The sequence below is a fragment of the Kogia breviceps genome, chromosome 18 (assembly GCF_026419965.1).
Source record: "Kogia breviceps isolate mKogBre1 chromosome 18, mKogBre1 haplotype 1, whole genome shotgun sequence".
NCBI classification, from domain to species: domain Eukaryota; kingdom Metazoa; phylum Chordata; class Mammalia; order Artiodactyla; family Physeteridae; genus Kogia; species Kogia breviceps.
The window spans coordinates 9,283,119-9,301,631 of NC_081327.1; the positions used below are offsets into that span (position 1 = coordinate 9,283,119).

General features: G+C 59.6%; 2 protein-coding genes across 6 annotated transcripts in view; both read right to left on the reverse strand.

The window, feature by feature from the left end:
• NECTIN2 (nectin cell adhesion molecule 2) overlaps positions 1-891 on the reverse strand; it is a 28,034-nt gene extending 27,143 nt beyond the window's left edge. The window contains exon 1 of one of the 4 annotated variants that reach the window (XM_059044551.2): positions 318-891. In XM_059044551.2, coding sequence (XP_058900534.2) covers positions 318-741 — 424 coding nt within the window. In that variant the 5' untranslated portion in view covers positions 742-891. The remainder of the gene's footprint in view (positions 1-317) is intronic. The other 3 variants (XM_067020410.1, XM_059044552.2, XM_067020411.1) reach the window with 3 other exon arrangements.
• Positions 892-6,074: 5,183 nt separating this feature from the next.
• BCAM (basal cell adhesion molecule (Lutheran blood group)) lies at positions 6,075-16,859 on the reverse strand. 2 transcript variants are annotated; one of them, XM_067019270.1, is made up of 16 exons: positions 16,567-16,859; positions 16,069-16,144; positions 14,150-14,271; positions 13,355-13,583; positions 13,183-13,253; positions 12,864-12,960; positions 12,588-12,770; positions 11,957-12,093; positions 11,510-11,666; positions 9,434-9,549; positions 9,192-9,333; positions 8,882-9,018; positions 8,556-8,700; positions 8,321-8,465; positions 7,332-7,449; positions 6,075-7,237 (listed from the first exon to the last, which is right to left on the reverse strand). In XM_067019270.1, exons 3-16 carry the CDS (start codon positions 14,222-14,224, stop codon positions 7,232-7,234), a joined length of 1,758 nt encoding a protein of 585 aa, XP_066875371.1. In that variant the 5' UTR covers positions 14,225-14,271; positions 16,069-16,144; positions 16,567-16,859; the 3' UTR covers positions 6,075-7,231. The 2 variants fall into 2 exon arrangements, with proteins under 2 accessions (XP_066875371.1, XP_058900510.1); XM_059044527.2 differs by lacking the exon at positions 16,567-16,859 and having other exon boundaries at positions 16,069-16,265.
• Between the last annotated feature and the right edge of the window lie 1,654 nt (positions 16,860-18,513).

Below are 18,513 nucleotides of genomic sequence, written 5' to 3' on the forward strand. Positions count from 1 at the left end.
CCTCAGCCCCTAATCTTTCTGGGCCCCGGGAGTCAGAGCCTTTAGCACTCTCGGGCTCGGGGTTGGAGCTCGCAGGCCCTTCCCCAGGTCGCCCGAATTATCACTGTTGGCCCTCTAAGGGACCCAAGTCCGAGCTCCCCGCCCCTCTCGAGGACCTCGGCATCTGGCTCCCTGCCCTCAATTCTCCCCGGGCCTCAGACGCCCAACTCTGGGGGAAGGAAAGGGGGGTGGTCTCGCCTCATCATCGCGACCCTCCTGCTGGGGGTAGGGAAGGGGATGGGCTCGCGCGCGGCGCCGCGGCGCCTGCGGTCTCTCACCGGCTTCCCGGAGAAGCAGCAGCAGCAATGGCAGTAGCGGCAGCTTCGGCGGCGACAATCTCGACGGCGGGAGGGCTGCGTCCCGGGCCATGGGGGGCCCGGGGGGGACTGGGCCCGGGTGGGGGCCTGCGGGCCACTCTGCGTGCGCCGATCGGCTGGGCAGACGCGCAGGTGCCTGAGTGGCTTCGGCTCCCGGCTGCGTCCCGCCGCGCTCTGCTCTACCGGCTCGGCTCTCGCGGTCCGGTTCTCCCGGCTCAGCGCCCCCGGCCCCCAGCTTCTTTCTGGCTTCGGACTCGCTGACGTCACAGGACCCACCCCCTTCTTCCCCCGGGCACCAAGCAGCTCGTAGGCTCGGGCCACGCCCCCTCATGCTGGTCTGACCCCGCCCCCTCCCGGGACTCCACGCCCGCCCCACCCCCAGCATTCCTCTCCCTCCCAGTCATAGGATTCTACCTACACCCGCTCGCTGCTCCCCAGGATTCTCTGTCCGCCCCTCCCAGGATTCTTTGATCACCGCCCCCCTGTCCCAGAATTCTATCTTTGCCTTCTCAGCGTTCAAACCCCGTCCCTTAGTGTTCTAGCCACGCCCCTTCACACCAGAGGTTGCCCTCGCGCCCCGCCCGCTGTCTAACAGGGCACGCTTAGGGGCTTCCGAACGTCCCGCCTCCGTGAAGCCCCGCCCCCCAACGCGGCCTCTCCCATTCGTTCTCCAGGTAGTCTGCCCCGCCCCTTCCCAGGAGCTAAGTATACCCTGGCCTCGGTCCCGCCCGAAGCCCTAACCCCGCCCCCTTCAGTATTAGTCCTGGCCGTCTCGTCACACCCGCGTGAGGCACTTGGGTTCTCATAGGTCCGCCCCTCTGGAGCCCCGCCCCCACGCTGAGACCCCACCCACTTTCCCTCCTCGAAACTTCCCCAGTTCTTGCCCCTGGGCCACTGTCTCTGAGGTCTGGGCGCATCTCAGCCTATCTTCATCTTTTTCAATCTCTGCCTGCGACTCTGGGAGTCGTTTCTTTTTAGATTTCTCTCTGCCTCTTTTTTTCCTCTGTTTTTGTGTCTATCTTTGCCTCTCTTTTTCCGTCCCTGTATTTATCTCTGGGTCTTTCAGTCTTCACGTTTCCGTGTCTCTTAGTGTTTATGGTCTCTTTCTTCCTGGTGTCTTTCTCTATCACTGTTTATGTGTCACTTGGTTCCTTGTCCCTTTCCTTCCCTTTGACTTTGTTCTCGGTTTGTGTTTCTGTCTCTCTCGCTCCCTGCATCTGTGTCTCTCTATATGTTTCTATCTCTGTCTTTCTCTGTCCCTCTGTCTCTCTGTGTGTTTCTGTGTCTATTTCGGTATCTCTTGTTTCTCTCTGCGTCTCTTGACCTCTCTCGCTCCCTTCATTCCTCAGTCTTCTCCTGCATCTGGTCCGCACCGTCTCCTTACCCCCGCCAGGGGGCAGCACAGACCACCCCCCCGGCGCTCCGCTGGCCCTGCGGGGCTGGTTTAGGATCGGGCCTCCAGACTCCGCTGGTCCCTCCCCGTGTCCTTGTCCCACTTCTATCTTCCCAGCCTCCTCGCGTCTTTGTGTCTTTGGCTCTGACTCGGCCCCTTTGTCCCTCCCCGGCGGCTCCTGCTCCTCCCCACCCCCACCTACCTCTTCACATTCCTTGGACTGCCCGGTGGAGCTGGTGAGGCCGCCGAGCGTGTAGGGACGAGGGCGGGAAACAGGAGGCCGAGGGACGGGATGCCACCGAGCGCCTGAAATCCCTCCGTTCCAGTTCCTCTGAAAAGGAGCTGATCAGCTGGGGGCAGATGCTTGGGAGCTTCTTGCCCTACCAAGAAGACCCCCATAGACTTGTCCTCCCTTCCCACCTGCCACGCACCTGAGTTTTTCTCTCCAGAAGGGCAAGATCTTACATGGTGGAGACTCTTACTGACTGGCATTCACGTCTTGGTAAAAATACTGTTAATAAATGTATTTAGCACTTACTATGTGCCAGGCACTGATCCAAGTGCGCTACAAGTATTATCTCAAATAACCCCCACAGCACCCTGTGTGATGAGGAAACTGAGGCACAAAGAGAGGTGAAGTGACTGGACCCAAAGGCAAAGGGCTTGCTACTTGTCAGTTAATTCCGCACAAGAATCCCGTGAAGGGGACACTTATGATCCCCATTTCACTGAAAAGTACACAGAACACAGAGTGATCATTTGCCCCACGCTACCCAGCAAGGAAGTAGCAGGCTGGGAGCTCCCCATAATGTGTTTCTCAGACTCGACACTAGCCTGGTGTGAGGCCAGCTGGACAAGTACAGTAGTCCCCTCTTATCTGCGGTTTCAGTTACCCCACAATCAACTACAGTCTGAAAATATCAAATGGAAAATTCCAGAAATAAAACTTCATCTTTTTAAAAATTTTTATTTATTTTTGGCTGCGTTGGGTCTTTGTTGCTGCAGGCGGGCTTTCTCTAGTTGCGGCGAGCGGGGGTTACCCTTCATTGGGGTGGCTTCTCGTTGCGGAGCACGGGCTCCAGAGCGCAGGCTCAGTAGTTGTGGCGCACGGGCTTAGTTGCTCCGCGGCATGTGGGACCTTCCCGGACCAGGGCTCGAACCTGTGTCCCCTGCACTGGCAGGTGGATTCTTAACCGCTGCGCCATCAGGGAAGTCCACTTCATTGGTTTTAAATCATCCTGAGTAGCGTGATGAAGTCTCGAGCCCTAGACGTACATCATCCCTTTGTCCAGCATATCCTCACTTATACACTACCTGCCTGTGAAGATCTATCAGATTGACTGCGGTGGTATCACAGTGCTTATGTCCAAGTAACCCTATTTTACTTAATAATGGCCCCAAAGCACAAGAATAGCAATGCTGGGGACTTCCCTGGCGGTCCAGTTGTTAAGACTCCATGCTTCCACTGCAGGGAGCACGGGTTCGATCCCTGGTGGGGGAAATAAGATTTCTCATGCCACACAGCGTGGCCAAAACAAACAAACAAACAAACAAAAGATGCTGGCAATTCAGATATTCTCTTACTCTGCCTCATTTATAAATTAAAGTTTGTCATAGGGATGTATGTGTAGGAAAAAACATTGTATATGTAGGGTTCAGTACAATCTACATTTCCACTGGGGGTCTTGGAACATACCCTCCACAAAAATAAGGGAGAACTACTGTAGGTACATAATAAATTCTCTCTAGAACTCTCTGTCCTCTCCCCAATCTGGGGCCAGACTAAGGCCAGGATCTCTCGGGTTAGTGCCATCTTTGCTACTAACTCGCTTTGTAAAATTCTCTCCCCTCTCCCATTTCTCCCTTGAATAAGATAACCAGTCCCCAGGGAGACTTCTTCCAGGAAGCCCCCCTTAGCACCCATTCTTCTCCTGGTCTGTCAGGGAGCGTGCTCAGCTGTCTCCTGGCTATTCTTTGTGAGCTGGGGTGAGCCCAGGAGGGAAGGCCGAGGAGGGTGGTAGGCTAGAGTTTCATGCCCCCAGTCACATGCATAAGGGGACATGGATAAGGTTGAGGACTGCCCGGTGTGTTTGTTGACAAATGACTAGGTGGGTCTCATACCTGGGGAGTTGATTTCCAGTGTCAAGGAGCCTCAGAGGTGACTAGTGATAGTTCACTGAAGAACTATAACCACCAAGAGGTAGGGGCACAGGGCCAAAGGCTTCCTGATGGAGCTGGGGAGTTGATGCCAAGTATTTTACCTGCCCAGTAACCTCTTCCATACTAAGCCCTTATGGTTCAGAGTGAGCCTGGCCAGTCCTGGACAATCAGAGCATTCGATCCCCTGGCCACAGGGATTGGTTCAGGGATGGGGGTGGGGCCCATTCCTGACCAATAAGAATTAGCCCTGAGACTTCTGCTTGAACTAATAGGAAAGGGACACCCTCTTTTGATGGGGGTTGCTAAACTTGTAGGGTAGCAATCTGGTACTATGGGTGCCTCCAGAAACAAAAGACCCTGCCCGTGCATGGAGGACAGCACAGCTGAGAAATGGAAAATGACAGCTTTCTGGGTTTCCCTGGGGGCTCAGTGGTTAAGAATCCACCTGCCAATGCAGGGGACACAGGTTTGAACCCTGTTCCGGGAAGATCCCGCATGCCGTGGAGCAACCAAGCCCGTGTGCCACAGCTACTGAGCCCCTGTGCCACAGTTACTGAAGCCCACGTGCCTAGATCCCATGCTCTGCAACAAGAGAAGCCACGGCAATGAGAAGCCCATGCACCACCACGAAGAGTAGCCCCTGTTTGCAGCAATGAAGACCCAACGCAGCCAAAAATAAATTAAAAAAAAAAAAAGGATAAACCTCCCTTATAAAAAAAAAGAACTGTTTTCTGATGAGACTATTTGAGCCCCTGGATCCAGCTATGCCTGAAGGTAGTCAGCCTTTGCCTTTGATCTTCCTGGTTATATGAGTGAATAATTTTCCCTTTTCACTTAACTTTTTGGCTTCAGTTTTTTGTCATTTGCAACGAAGCTTATCTTTACTAATAAAATCTGTACGAGTCCAGAGGTGGCACAAATTCCAGTAAAGTTCCAAGGACAAGGAATGGGGAGTGAAAACTTGTCAGAATTCTTCTCAAGATGTCCTGGCTTTGAAGGACAGGCAAGCCTTGTTACAGCTGGAGAAAACGAGGAAGGACGTTCCAGGTGGGAGGAATAGTAAAGTCACAAAGGCACAAGGTGTGAGAGAGGGGGCAGTGGGTGTGTGAGGGGCAACATCTTAGCAGGTCCTGAATGCCAGGTGAAGGGTGGTTCATGCTCGTGAAAGCAATAGGGAGCCACAGAAAGTTGAGGAGCAAGGGGAGTCTACTCCAAACTTGTCTTTACTTCCTGGAGCTCCAGATCCTGGTGGTTCCTTCCTCCCCCTCTCCCCTTCCCCCAGACCCTTGCCCAAGGTGGGAGGAGGGGTCAGACTGAGGAGGGCGCAGGCTACCATCTGTATGCAAATTGCCTGGGATGTCATGCAGATGAGGGACCTTTTGCAAATATATGCCCTACTGGGAGGCAGGCCAGGCCCCTCCCTTCATTAACTCGGGAACCAGGTGCTGGGCGGAGCAGCCTTTCCTCCCTGGGGTCCCCTTTCTCCCCTCCCCCAGCCATCTGTTCACTCCCCCTCTACCAATATCTGCCCTTAGAGTGGTACCTCTCTCCACCTGGTCCCTTCCTTGCTTTTCTTTCTGTCCCTCCATTTTCCATGAATGATAATGGTGATAATAATAACAATAATAATAATAAACACATACTGAACACATGCCCTGTGCAAGACTTTGTACCAAACACTTTCCACAGTTATCAAATTCTCCCAACCACCCTATGACTTTTATGTGTGTCTGCTGTATTTTTTTTTTTTTTAATTTACTTATTTTATTTATTTATTTTTGGCTGCATTGGGTCTTCGTTGCTACACGAGGGCTTTCTCTAGTTGCGGTGAGTGGGGGCTACTCTTCGTTGCGGTGCACGGGCTTCTCATTGCGCGCTGGCTTCTCTTGTTGCGGAGCACGGGCACGCGGGCTTCAGTAGTTGCAGCACGTGGGCTCAGTAGCTGTGGCGCACGGGCTTAGTCGCTCCACGGCATGTGGGATCTTCCCGGACCAGGGCTCGAACCCGTGCCCCCTGCATTGGCAGGCAGATTCTTAACCACTGCATCACCAGGGAAGTCCCACATTGTTTTTTTCGGCATAATGTTATTGCACACTTACTAGACTACAGTATAATGCAGACATAACTTACATGCACTGGAAAACCAAAAAATTCATGTGACTCGCTTTACTGTGATATTCGCTTTATTGCCGTGGTCTGGAACTGCACTGGAAATTGGTCCAAGGTATGCCTGTATTTGTCTGTCTTTGCCTCTCTCCCCAAATCTCTGTCTGACTCAGTGGCTCTCTCTTCTCTGAGCTGCCCCAGTCCATCCCTCTACCTCCCCTTAAGCCTCTCCATCCTGCTTTCAAATCCCTGCCTCAGTAAGTCTCTCTAGCTGGCCTTGCCGTTTCTACCCTCTCTTCTCTCTGCCCCAGGCCCCTTCACTGGGGTTCCTCCAAGTCACCCCCCCTCCCCCAGGGAGTCCTCAGCTGCAGGGACCAGGCCACCCTCAGAGTAGACAGCTAAATCCCTAATTCCATCCACTGTACGGCTCAGAGAGAGCTTTTCCTCTGGAAGCTTCAATTCCCCTGGGTCTCTGGCAAAAGAGACTGGGAAGTTTTACTTAAGGGGGCAGCACCCCACCCCGCAGATAGGCACTGGTCCTCAGGGGCCAGGCTCAGCTCCCTCTGGACCCGCAGCACCTCTCTCCTCCACCCTCATCTAGCTGAGTCACCTCTTTCTCTCTCTCGCGCGCGCTCTCTCTCATTTCTTTCTCCATGACATCAGATTCTCCCGAGGTCCAGCAAGGGGGCGGGCGGGCCAGGGGGGCGGGGAGTATCACCTGCGCCTCTCTCCCCTTTCACCCCCCAGAGGAGGCTCTGGCCACAGGATGGTGTCCACGTGACAGACAGCATTTATTCCAGAATCCAGTGTCCACAGATGAGGGGGCGAGGGCAGGGGCGGGGGGGTGAGGTGGGGATCCAGTGTCAGACTCTGCAGCAGGACGTCAGGTGGGGGGACCAGCAGTGGAGGCAGGAGGTAAAAATAGCCCCGGCCAGCCGACCCTCGAGTCTCGTCCCAGGCCAGGCCTTGGGCTTGGGTCCAGGAGCTATTCTGGGGCCTGGGAGAGTCATACTCCCTGGAGGAAGGTCTCCTCCCTCCCAGCGGCGGTAGGGCTGCTGTGGTCCCTGCCCAGCCTACAGAGGAAGGAAGGGAGGGCCCGAGAGGGATGAGGGAAGGCCGGGAAGGCGGGGGCAGGCGGAGGCGTGAGCAGGGCTGGTTTTCTGGTGCCCGCAACTCCAGGTCGGGTTCAGTGAGTGCCCCTGGGAGGTCCTCGGGCTCAGCACTGGGGAGAAGATGGAGGGGTCAGCCTGGGCCCATAGAGGATGAGCCACCCCCCGGCAGTCCCCTCTCACCAGGGTGCCCAGGCCCTCACCCACCTCCTCTCCAAAGCCCCTGCTCCCGTGCCTGGCTCCTCCAGAGGCGCCCCCCACAAGAAGGCCCGTCTGCTCTCGCCGCTCTGACCCTGAGTGGCTCAGCTCAGGTTCTCCAGGCGGCCTAGTGGGAGGAGGCAGCGTGTTGGAGGTGGTCACGGCCAGGGAAGGAGCTGGGCCTGGCGTGTGTTGGATGGGGACGGACTTGGGGATGGGTAGGAACGGGTTGGGACGGGGTAGGAGGCGGTAGTGGCGCTGGGGCTGGGGATAGGCTGAGGCCACGGTCGAAGATGCTGTTGGAGTGGGAGCTGGTGATGTCGCCGGGGTCGGTTTGGAGGGTGGGTGTGGACTGGAGCCGAGGGTGGCCGTGGGGCTGCGCTTGCAGACGAGGTCAGGTGGGGATGGGTTTGGAGCTAGGAATGGGAATGGGATGGGGTTTGCAGGGGGACCTTGGGGATCGGGATGCAGCTGAAGCTGCGTTTGGTGCTGGGTACGGGCTGGAGTTGAGGATGCGGCTGGGGGAGGGGTCGGAGATGGAGAGGAAGCTGGAGTTTGGGGTGAGGTTAGGGGCACGGTTGGGATGGGGTTGGAGATGGGGATGTTTGCGTGTCAGGGCTGAGCATGGGGACACGGTTGGGGCTCGGAAGGAGGTTACCTGGGGACGGGTTTGGTGATGGTTATGGGCTGGGTTTGGGGTTGGGACCGGAGATGGGGTTGGAGTCGGGGCAGAGGAGGCTGGGGTACAGATGGGGTTAAACTGGGGTTGGGGTGGGTTTGGGTTAGGGGTAGGGAGTTGCTTATGGGTTGGGTGGGGCTGTAGCTGGGGATGAGGATGGGGGAGGAGATGGTCATGGATCAGATCTGAGGTTGGAGATGGGACAGCACCTTACTGGCGACGGAGCTGGAGTTGGGGATGTGGTTGGTTTGGGGTAGAGGTTGGGGGTGAGGTCAGAGTTGGGTTCGAGAGGTCAATTTCAAGGTGGCGGGCCACTCACGGAGATCCCTTCTCCCCCCGCCGGCAGCAGCCGGGTTGCCCCTTGTGTCTCATGCAGTAGAAGGCGGCCACGACGAAGAGCAGGAGGCCCACGCTGACGGCCACGGCCATGACCGCGACTCCAGCCTGGGAGGTCTGGGGGGCCACTGCAGGGCAGGACGGAGGGGGAGGCGGTCAGCCAGCAGCGCTCCGTCTGCCCCGCGCCCGGCTCCTGTCCCAGCCCTGTGGTCACTCGCCAGTGCCGAAGTGGAAGACGTGCCGGTCGCTCCCGTGGGGGTTGGAGGCCTCACAGGAGACGCCATCTCGGCTCAAGGCACTGGTCACCTTCAGGGTCAGGGAGCTGCTCACCCAGCCCTGGCCTCCGGGGGCTGGCTCTGCTAGCTGTGGAGGCTCGTGTCAGGCCTGGGCCCACGGGGTCAAGGGCTCGGGTGAGGGCGGAGGTGAAGGGGAAGTGGTCGGCGGAGGGGCGTGGGGTGGGTGACACACGGTGCTTGGACCGTTGAGGGGGCAGGGACTTGGGGAGGGTCCCAGAGGGCTCAGGATGCAGAGGAGGGTCCCTTACGCTGCCGCCCAACTGGCTCCAGCTGAGTTTGGGCTCTGGGTAGCCGCGTGCGTAGCAGATCAGCCTGACTTCATCTCCTTCCCTCCAGCTGCCCTCTGCCTTGGGCTGAGGCTCCTCTGCCCTTAACTCTGGGGGGCCTGCGGGCGGTGGGGTGGGAAGGAGGTGAGCAGGAGGCACCCCGGGGAAGGGGACAGAGGGAGAGAGAACGAGGAGAGAGAGAGAAGGACCAGCCGTGGACCCCTGTCCTGTTTGGCCCTGGCCCCCCACTCTCCCACACTACCGCTGTTCAAGCCTGCTCCCGCCCCCAAACCTTGGACCAGCAACTTGAAGCTCCGGGTGCGACTAAGGACGGGGACCGTGGGCATGGAGGCCTCACACGTGTAGGTGCCGGCGGAATCGAAGGTGATGGAGCGGAGGGAGAGCGTGCGGTTGTCCCCCAGGGGTACCGAGTCCTGGGTGGGGAGAGACAGAGCAGGTCAGGCCGGCCGCGAGAGAAGGGAGGGGTCGATGGAAGCGGGGGTCTTGTGCTGGGGGGACGTCTTTCCCTCTCACCTTGGTCCAGCGTAGGGCTGGGGTGGGCAGGCCTCGCACGGAGCAGTTCACGGCTGTGCTGTTGCCCAGGGGTAAGGAAAGCTCCTCCCCAGTGCTGAGCTCCAGGGGGTCCAGGTCTGGAGGGGGGTACAGACTGTCACCTTCCCCGGACCCTCACCCACTCGGTTAGGGACTCTCCAGGGCTGTTGGGGGTGCAGACGTGAATGGACAATCGTCAGCAGAGAATGCCAAGTTCTCCCCAGCGCCATGAACTCTCCACTCTCCCAGCCAGGCCCTCGAGCCCAGATCTAGGCGTCTAACTCCAAAATACATGCCCACCTTGACCGCTTGCCTCCAGAGCTGATGTCTGGGCCCAAGGTTAATGGATAACCTTGGAGGTGTGAGGTGCTCTTTCTCTGACTTACCACCCAAACCCTGGCCTTCTCCTCTGTACTACCCATCCTTTTATCAAATATTTATCTGCTCTGCCCCCCCAAATGGATCTTCTCCCTTCTTTCCATCTTGATCCCAGGGTCCAACTGCCTTGATGGCTGCAGTCACCTCCTCACTGGTCTCCCTACTGGGCGAGACTCTTATCCTTCTGGTCCATCCTCTGCTGAGCGGCCAGGGGGATCTTTTCAAAACACACGCTGGTCAGCCCTTGCCTCTGCTGAAAATCCTGCGGTGGTTCCCCACTACCGTGGCCATCAAGGCCACGTTCCTTGATGAAGCCAAAAGACGCTGCCTGGTCGACCCTGCCCACTGCTTCAACCTCATCTCCCACCCTCCCCCCCCTGATCCCAGGAGCTCAAGCTACCCTATTCTCTCCCTGTTGTTCTACAGTATGCCAAGTTGGGTCCTGCCTCAGGGCCTTTGCATGTGCTGTTTCCTTGGCTTGGAATGCTCTTTTTCTGGCTCTTTGTATTTCTGATTCCATTCTTTGGTTTCCTACTCAAATTCCCCCTTCTCAGAGAGGCCTCTCTGACCCTCTACTGTGGACACTCAGGCTTCCCCTTTGGCACTGAAGGAGTTGTTCCCCCAGCTGTTGAGAAGGATGTCAGCTGTCAGCCCTCAGCTGTCAGCCGTCTCTGGAAACTGCCTGAGCCTCAGAGAGCCCCTCGTTCAAGGTCATGTCCCCTCCTCCCCCAGGCAGCCCACATCCACTAATGGGTTGATGTGGACGGTATAAAGGCCCGGCCCCCACGCCCCAACTGGGGATATCCCAGCCTCCAAGTGCCCTGTGGGGCCGACCGAGGTCTTCCTTAGACTGAAGCCCAACTTCCCCCCCTGCCCAATCCTGCTTCCTTCCCCTCCCCACCCCGCAATAGGTGTGGATCCCAAGGCACTCCCCGTAAGTTTCCTGCTTGCAGTCAGAATCTGCTTCCTAGGGATGCAGCCTCCAACACCCCCAATCTAAAACAATCCTCGCTCGCCGGGCAATTCCTTATCCCATTCCTCTGCGTTAGTCCCTGTAGACGCAGGATTGCTACTCAAAGTGTCTTGTTCAGTGTCTACCATCTGTCTCTCCTACCGGACCTGGAGCTCTGTGGTGGCAGGGACTGGGCTGTCTTGTTCACAGAGGTGTCCCCAACATCTGGCACAGGGTCTAGCCCCAGGAAGGGAGGTGGAAGGAGCGTCGAGGAGGGACAGAGCCTTCACACAGGGCTTGGGTGCAGGTGGACAGAGAAGGCTTCTTAGAAGACTGGGACCCATGAGAATGATCAGGAATGGATGGTAGAGAGGATGGGTAGTTATCGCAGGAAAGAGGATAGGAGCTTGTGGTGTGACGGGGAGAATGCCTTGGCTGGGAGAAGGGTCCGCCAAAGGCGAGGCCAGCCAGGTGGGCCTTGAAGGCCACGGTGAGGCACGTGGATTTTCTCCCGAGAGCACTGGGGAGCCATGGCAGGTTCCAAGCAGGGCAAGGTCAGGTTTTTGTGCTTTGGGAAGGGCTCTCCGGCTGCCTTGTGTGGGAGACTGGAGGGGCCTGGTGGACCAGGGCAGGGACCGCAGAAAGGGTTGGAGGCAGGCTGCGGGGGTGTGAGGGTGAGGAGGCAGCCGGTGCCAGGCACCCCCTTCCCGCGCTCCCGGGGCTCTCACAGGCCACGTGCAGCTCCAGGGTTTTGGAGAGCTCCGCGTCCTCCGCGGCGTCGTAGTCCTCCACCCTGCAGCCGTACGTCCCGCTCTGGCTCCGCTGCACCCCTTCCAGGGTCAAGTTCCCCTCGAGATTTGTTTTCAGCACATCCTCCTGCTTGTCCTGGGGGACCAGGAAGGAGGAACCTGGTTCAGGAAATGCCTTAGGCTGGCAAGGTCATGCTAGGTCAGGGGTCATCCAAGTCAGGCATCACGGTGAGTCAGGACTCTCTCAAATCAGAGGTCCTGATAGCTCCTGGGTCACCGGTCAGGTGCCCGGCGGGTGCCTGGGTCACCGGCCAGGCGCCTTGCTAAGCCAGGCACCACCCAGGTGAAAGGTCGGAAGTTGGTGCAGGTAAGTATGTGGCAGAGGTCAGAGGTTGGCAGTTCCAAGGGAGTGATGCGGCGAGTTACCTGAAGGCGGAAGAACGTGTACTCCGGGTTGGGGCTGCCATCCCCCCGGCAGAACAGCTGGACAGAGTCACCCTCGCGAACCCAGCCTGCGGTCGTGGAGGGGCTGCCCAACCAGAACTGCACGTGCTCCGTGGGATCTAAGGGAAAGGGCAGACGCACGATCAGGGTCAACTGTAAAAAGCAGGGCTGGATTAAGGGAGAGCGGTCAGTGAAAGGTTAGAGGTTCTATCTTTCAAGGTTCAGGTTCACACTTATGCTGAGATCAGGGACCCAAGGTCAGAGGTTGAGATAGGCTGAGAGAACAGGTCAAGGGTCAGAGGTCGGTGTGAGTGACAGGTCAAGGTGAGATTCAGGGGACCCCAATGTGAAAGGATGGGGCACAACGTTTAGTCATGAAACTCCGTGGGGTTCAGGGTGCTATGGGCGGGGGGCGGGGTCAGAAGTCAAGGTAGGGCTCGTGTTACCATTTGAGCTCAGAGGTCAAAGGCCAGAAGTCAGTACAAACTGCAGCAGGAGCTAAGGGAGTGGAAGGCCAGAGGCGAGTGACAGTTCACGGGTCTGCCTGGAGGGTCAGGCCACAGTGATGTGTAGAGTCCAAGGTCAGGGCGGTCAGAGGCCGGCGTGGACTCACAGTGCAGGGCGAGGCGGAAGGAAGGGCTGTCCAGGCGGCCGCGCCGGCCCGAGGGCAGGCGGTAGTGAGCGGAGCAGTGGAAGCTGGCATCCCGGTCGGCCTTGTGGAGCCGCAGGTAGAGGGTGCTGGTGAGAGACAGCAGGCCCGAGGCCTCCCGGACTGTGCGGCTGGTCATGTAGCCCTCTGGGGGAGACGGAAGGACGAGGGGCTCAGCCAGCCTGGCCCAGCCCCTCCGCAGCCCCCAGGGGGTCTAGCCGGGCTCCCGCGCGCGCTCACCGGAGTTCACCTCCATGGGCACCTCCAGGCGCTGCCCGTTCCGGTACCACGTGATCTGGGGGGCCGGGTTCCCATTGCGACTGTTGCACGTGGCTATCTGGGGCAGACACAGGCCCGCACTGGGCTCGGAGCCAAGACCCTGAAGTCTGGGTCCCCGTCCCTCAGGGTTTCTCCCCAGCCAGACGCAGGAGTCCAGCTCCCAGCACCCTACTCCTCAGACTAGGAAGCCCAAGCCTCCGGCCCCTCCTGACCTTAGGATGCAGGAGACCAGGTCCCCAAGCCCCCTCCGCCCCCAGAACCCAGGTGTGGCCCGAGGTACCTCCTGGGCGAAATCGTCCATCACGGACAGTGTCCCTCTGTTGGGGGAGACCTCGGTGGCCTCTGGTTTCGCTACGGGAGACATGTTACTGTCAGGAGCCCCTTCCCGGGGTTCTCACCGGCCTGCCCCTTCCCAGGGCGGCTAGCGGGGCGGGGGGGGCCCAGACACTCACCGAACACACTGAGCCTCGCGGTGGCCTCGGCAGTGCCCGCTGACCCCGCCCTCACCAAGCACACGTAGTCCCGCTCGTCGCCCACCTGGGCCTCGGCCAGCACCAGGCGCCCCCGGGAGTCCAGCTGGTATGGGGGGCTGCGGCCCCGGGAGTCGTGCACCTTGTCCTGGAGCTCAGTGCCGTGCAGCTCGGCCGAGGCCAGGCGGTGGCGGACCCCAGCGCGGTCGGCCTGTGGGCGGGGCAGCGCCTCAGCTAGGGGCTGCCTGGCCAGCCCGGCCCTGCCTCCTTGATGTGCCTTTCTGTTTGCTGCTCCGTGGGTCTCCTTGCCTCACGTTCTCTCTCTCTGGCCCCTCTCTCCATCCCTCCCACCCCTGCTCCCTGTCTGTTGTCACATTTTCCTCTCTCTGGTTCCCTCTTTCTCCATCTCACTCTGTTCCCACCTGTCTCCCGGAGTCTCCCTCCCTGTCTCTCCCCCCTCTTTTCTTCTTCTCTTTAGTCCCACCCCCCAGGCTCTTGCTTTCTGGTTGTTTGCCTCTAAATGTCCTCTCTCAAGAGCCTGCGCTCTGAAGGGGGACTTCATTCTAGCCTCGGCTGTGCCCGGACACCAGGGGACCCTGGAGAGGGCCTCCCCCTTGCTGGGCCTCCATTTCCCCACCTGTAAAATGGAAAGGCAGCTTGGTGGAGCTTCTAGGGGCCTTTGGGCTCTGATGAGGGAATGAACGTCTGCAGCCCCACTGTGCCCTGACTCTCCGGCCCCCCTCTAGCATCCCCTGGCCCCCAGCCAGCAGCACTCACCAGGAACCATTCCAGCACGAAATGGTCATGGGCCTCCAAAGGGGTGCAGTCCAGAGTGACAGGCTCTCCCCTCATCACCTCCACCAGAGGGGTCACAGACAGGCGCACCTCAGCCTTGGCACCTGCGGGAGGGCGACTGAGCTCTCTCTCGCCACCACCAGTAGGCAGTCTTCCAGACACAGCCCCTCCTCCCCCGGGACCCAGGAGTCCAGGCCCCCAACCCCTCCCCCCTCAGACCCAGGATCCAGACCCCCGGTCCCTCCCCGCTCAGACCCAGGATCCAGGTCCCCGCCCCCCTGCCCAAGACCCAGCTCCTCTCTCCCTTCATCTCTCGTCTTTGCGCCTCTGAGCTTCAGATCCCATCAGCATTTCTCTCCATCTCGCCCTTCACCTGCAGAACTAAGCCTTCCTCCCCTGGGCCACCCAGGGCCCCGGTGGCCTCCATTCAATCCTCTTGGGCTCAAATCACGTCTGTCCTTGCTTTTCTCACTAGACCAAACGTCCCTCAAGGGCAGGGCTGGGTGGGCTCATTCCTTTGCCTCCAGCACTTTGCATAGGGCCTGGCACAGTGCTGTGGGATAACCGTCTCTCTCTCATCCTAGTCGCCGCCTCTGCATGTGTGCCCCTCCCCGTGGGTCCCCATCTCTTAGTTTCCCGGTCTCTGCGTCTCTCTCAGTGTCCATGTGGCCCGGCCCTGCCCCTGGCCCTCTCCCTCAGGAGTGGGAGGCTGGGGCTGGGCCGGAGCTGAGGCAGGGTGGGTGTGTGGGCGCGGTGAGGGGGACAGGGCTGGGCAGGTTTCAGGAATGTGGGAGGGACAGGCTGGCTCAGACCTGCCCGAGCCCCCTGTCCGCTCCTTGGCCCCTCTGGCTCGTTGAGAGAGCAGTGTGTCACCTCAGAACGGTACAGGGTTGAGGCCCCGGATCCTGGGTCCCGAGGGAGAAGGGAGCTGCGGGCTGGCACTCCTGTCCCAGGATCCTGGCAGACAGAGCTGCTCGCATCGGGCAAAGCAAGCTCTTTCACTCTCTGGGCTGGCATCCTGGCCTGAGCTCTCAGTTCTTAGAACCTCCGTTCCCTTCCCCGCCCAGCCTGGCCCAGCTCTGCCCCTGGGGACCCACTATTTGCCATGCTTGCGCCAGGGGCCTGGATTCCCAGGCACCCACCTGTGGCTCAGGCCTGCCCCCTGGGAGGGAGGTGGGACCGGGCTGGTGCCCTGGGCTGGGTCTGAGCGGCAGACAGCCGAAGAGATCTCTCTCTCCCCCAGCTCTCTCATCTCTCTGCCTCTCCGCTGCCAGCCCCGCAGGGCCTCCTCCCCTCCCCCCACCACCATGCAGGTGTGTGGGTTTATTATGTGGGGCCTCTGGGAAGGGGGCACTGTCACTTGGAAACACTTGGTTCCGCTGTCAGGGCTGGTGCCCCAGCCCTTTCCCATGGAGGTGGAGGCGGGGCAGGCGGGTCCTTTTGAGTCTGGGCTCTGAATCTACACGGGGGAGAAACCCTCAAACGCATGTAACTTGTTGGTTTCTAGCCACAGCGTCCCTGACCCTCTCGAAACTTGACAACTTTTGAGCGGGGAGATCCGTTTTGGTCTCTTCTGTGCCGGGGAAAGCTCCAGCCACTGAAAGCCTGGACCTCTGCGGGCAGATCCCAGGGTCCGAGTAGGGGAGGGAGAGGAGAGCCCGCGCTCCCGGGTCCCGCGACTTCTCAGGTCGCCTCTAGTCCACTGCAGGGGCTCCCCAGCCCCTCTGCCTGGCTGTCCCCAGGTCTCTCACTGGGAGGGGCACCCCATGCTCCCATATCCCCCCTCCCTGGGGTCCCCAGGTCAGGCTTCCTGGGTCGGTGAAAGCCCCTCCCCTCTTCCCTTCCCGCGGGCCCCCAGGGGCCGCCCCTGAGTCGCGGCCCGCTCTCAGCCCGAGCCATACCTGGGTGCGCCCCCAGCAGCAGCGCGAGCACCAGCACCCGCGAGGCCCTGCGCGCCCCGGCCCGGGCGTCCGGGGGCTCCATGTTCAAGGTGGCGGCGAGCGGCGGCGGGCGCGGCGGTGGCGGAGGAAACAACTGAGCCCGGGCCGGGGCTCGGCGGCCGCAGGGCTGGAGAGAGGAGGCCCCGCCCCAGGGAGCCCCGCCCCGCCCCGCCCCGCCCCGCCGGGCCCCCCTCGTCCCCCCCAAACCCGGGCGCCGGGCCAGGACCTCCCACTGCCCGGAGCCGACCTCCCAGCGCTCAGCCGGGAGCGGGGCTCCCTTCGCCCCCAGCCCGCGGGGTGTCAGCCTCAGGCTGACCAACGCCTGTGGCGGGTGGCCTGACCGACCAGTCCAGCCGGTGTCCCGAGCGGGGGACCTTACTGGACAACCGCGGACCCTCTCTCTCCCCCTCAATCTGAGCGGGGGACTCGTTCCCACCATGGCCGGTGGCCTGGGCTCACCTCATCGGTTTAAAACAGCTGGCCCCGCTCCAACGAGTGGCCTGCACTGGCGTCCCCAGTCCGACCAGCAATCCCCAGCCTGACCAGAGGCCTAGAACGGCTTCTCCCAGCATGCCCTGTGAAGCCTCCCCAGTGGCCAGTGCGCCAGGCTGCTCTCCTGTCTGACCAGTGGCCTGGAACCCACCAGTTCAATCTCTTGTGTCTAATGGTCTTCAAATCCCAGGTCTGCCCAGGCCTCTGTGGTAGCTACTGGGGCCGTGGGGTGCGCCTTCCTCAGCTCTCCTCCGTAGGGCCCTCCCTCACTTCCCCCCCATCCAGGGAATCCCAGGAATGCCACCCCCCCTTCCTCTTCACTTCACTCCCTCCCAACTTTGGGGGGAGGGGAAGAGAATCAGGCTGGCAGTAGCAGGTGAGTGGGGGAGGGGAGGAGGCCAGGGCACCTGAGGGAAGGGAGGAGGAGCCCCTGCCACGGGTCAGAAGGAAGGGTCACAGGTCAGGCTTGGGATCACAGATCAGACTTGTGCACAGCTCCTCACAAGCCAGGCCTGACTGGGGCAAATCCCTAGACGCTGGCTGGGGGACGGGGGTGAGATTTCACTGGTTGCCCCGGAGAAGAATAGGGGGGCAGCTGGTCATGCTGGGAGAGGTTCTCCGGGCCTCTGATCAGCTGGGGGTGGGGTGGTCACTGGTCAGACACCAGGGAAGTCTTAGATTACAGGTCAGCCTCGGAGTTATTGGTTAGACTGGTCAACGCTACTTTGTGCATACAGGACAGCAATTGTCATCCTGGGAGAGGTAACCTTTTAGTATTAGCCGCACCATCCCCTCCTCCAGGAAGCCCTCTCTGCTCCCCTGGGCTGAGTCAGGTGCCTCCTCTGGGCTCCCCCACCCCAGCCCTGCCCATTCTGGGTCACCTCTGTCTGGGGACAAGTCTGTCTCCCCCACTGGACTGGGAGCCGGTGAGGGGAGGGCCAGGGCTGTTTCGGTCACTGTTGCGTCCCCAACACTGCCCTGCAAAGGCCAGGCTCAGAGCAGGCACTCGGGGAAGGTTTGCAAGGCTCAAACGCAGAAGCACACGGCCTCACGTGCAAACCCCACCCGCACCAGATCATCGCAGGACGCACATGTAAACTCGCGCGTGGACCAAAGTGCTCCCTGGGACAAGCGTACACACAGTGACCCCAGGCACCCACTTCCCTGTTGCTCTGGCCCTGGCTCAAGTACCTACTGCTTGGGATGCTTGGCGCCCTCTCATCAGCACCCTCCCTTCCACCTTCCTCAAGAGTCCGACCAGCTGAGATTCTAGGTGAGGATTCTACGGAGTGTGTATGAAGGAGGGAAGTCATAAATACCAGCACGGTTCCTCGCAGACTTGCAGAAACTAGTACTGAAATATCATCTGCCTTTTGTCCCCTACAATTTATTTCCACAAAACAGCCGGAGGGATCCCATTAAAATGCGAGTGAGCTGCTGTAACTCTTCTGCTCAGCACCCTTCCAGGGCTCCTCTCACTCAGAGTAAAAGCTGAAGTCCTCTCCATGGCGCACAAGGTCCTAGCTCTGGCCCTCTACTTCCTTGACCCCATCTACCCCTCTCTTCCCCCTCGCTAGTTCTGTTCTTGCCACAGTGGTCTCTTTGCTTCCACGCTGTTCCTCCAACGCCAGGCGTGTTCCAGCCTCAAGGCCTTTGCACTTGCTTTTCCCTCTCCTGGGACATTCTTTCCTGCCATAGCTCCCTCCCTGACTTGCTTCAAATCTCTACTCTATCACCTTATCACAAAGCTTCCCTTGACCATCCAATCTCATTTAGCAACTCCTGCTATCCCAGCCCTTTATCTCACTACATTTTTCCTTTGTAGCACTTATCACCACCACATATTTATTTTTTGTTGTCTTGTACAGAAGCTCCAAGAGAACAGGAATTTTTTTTGTTCACCACTGTATCTCC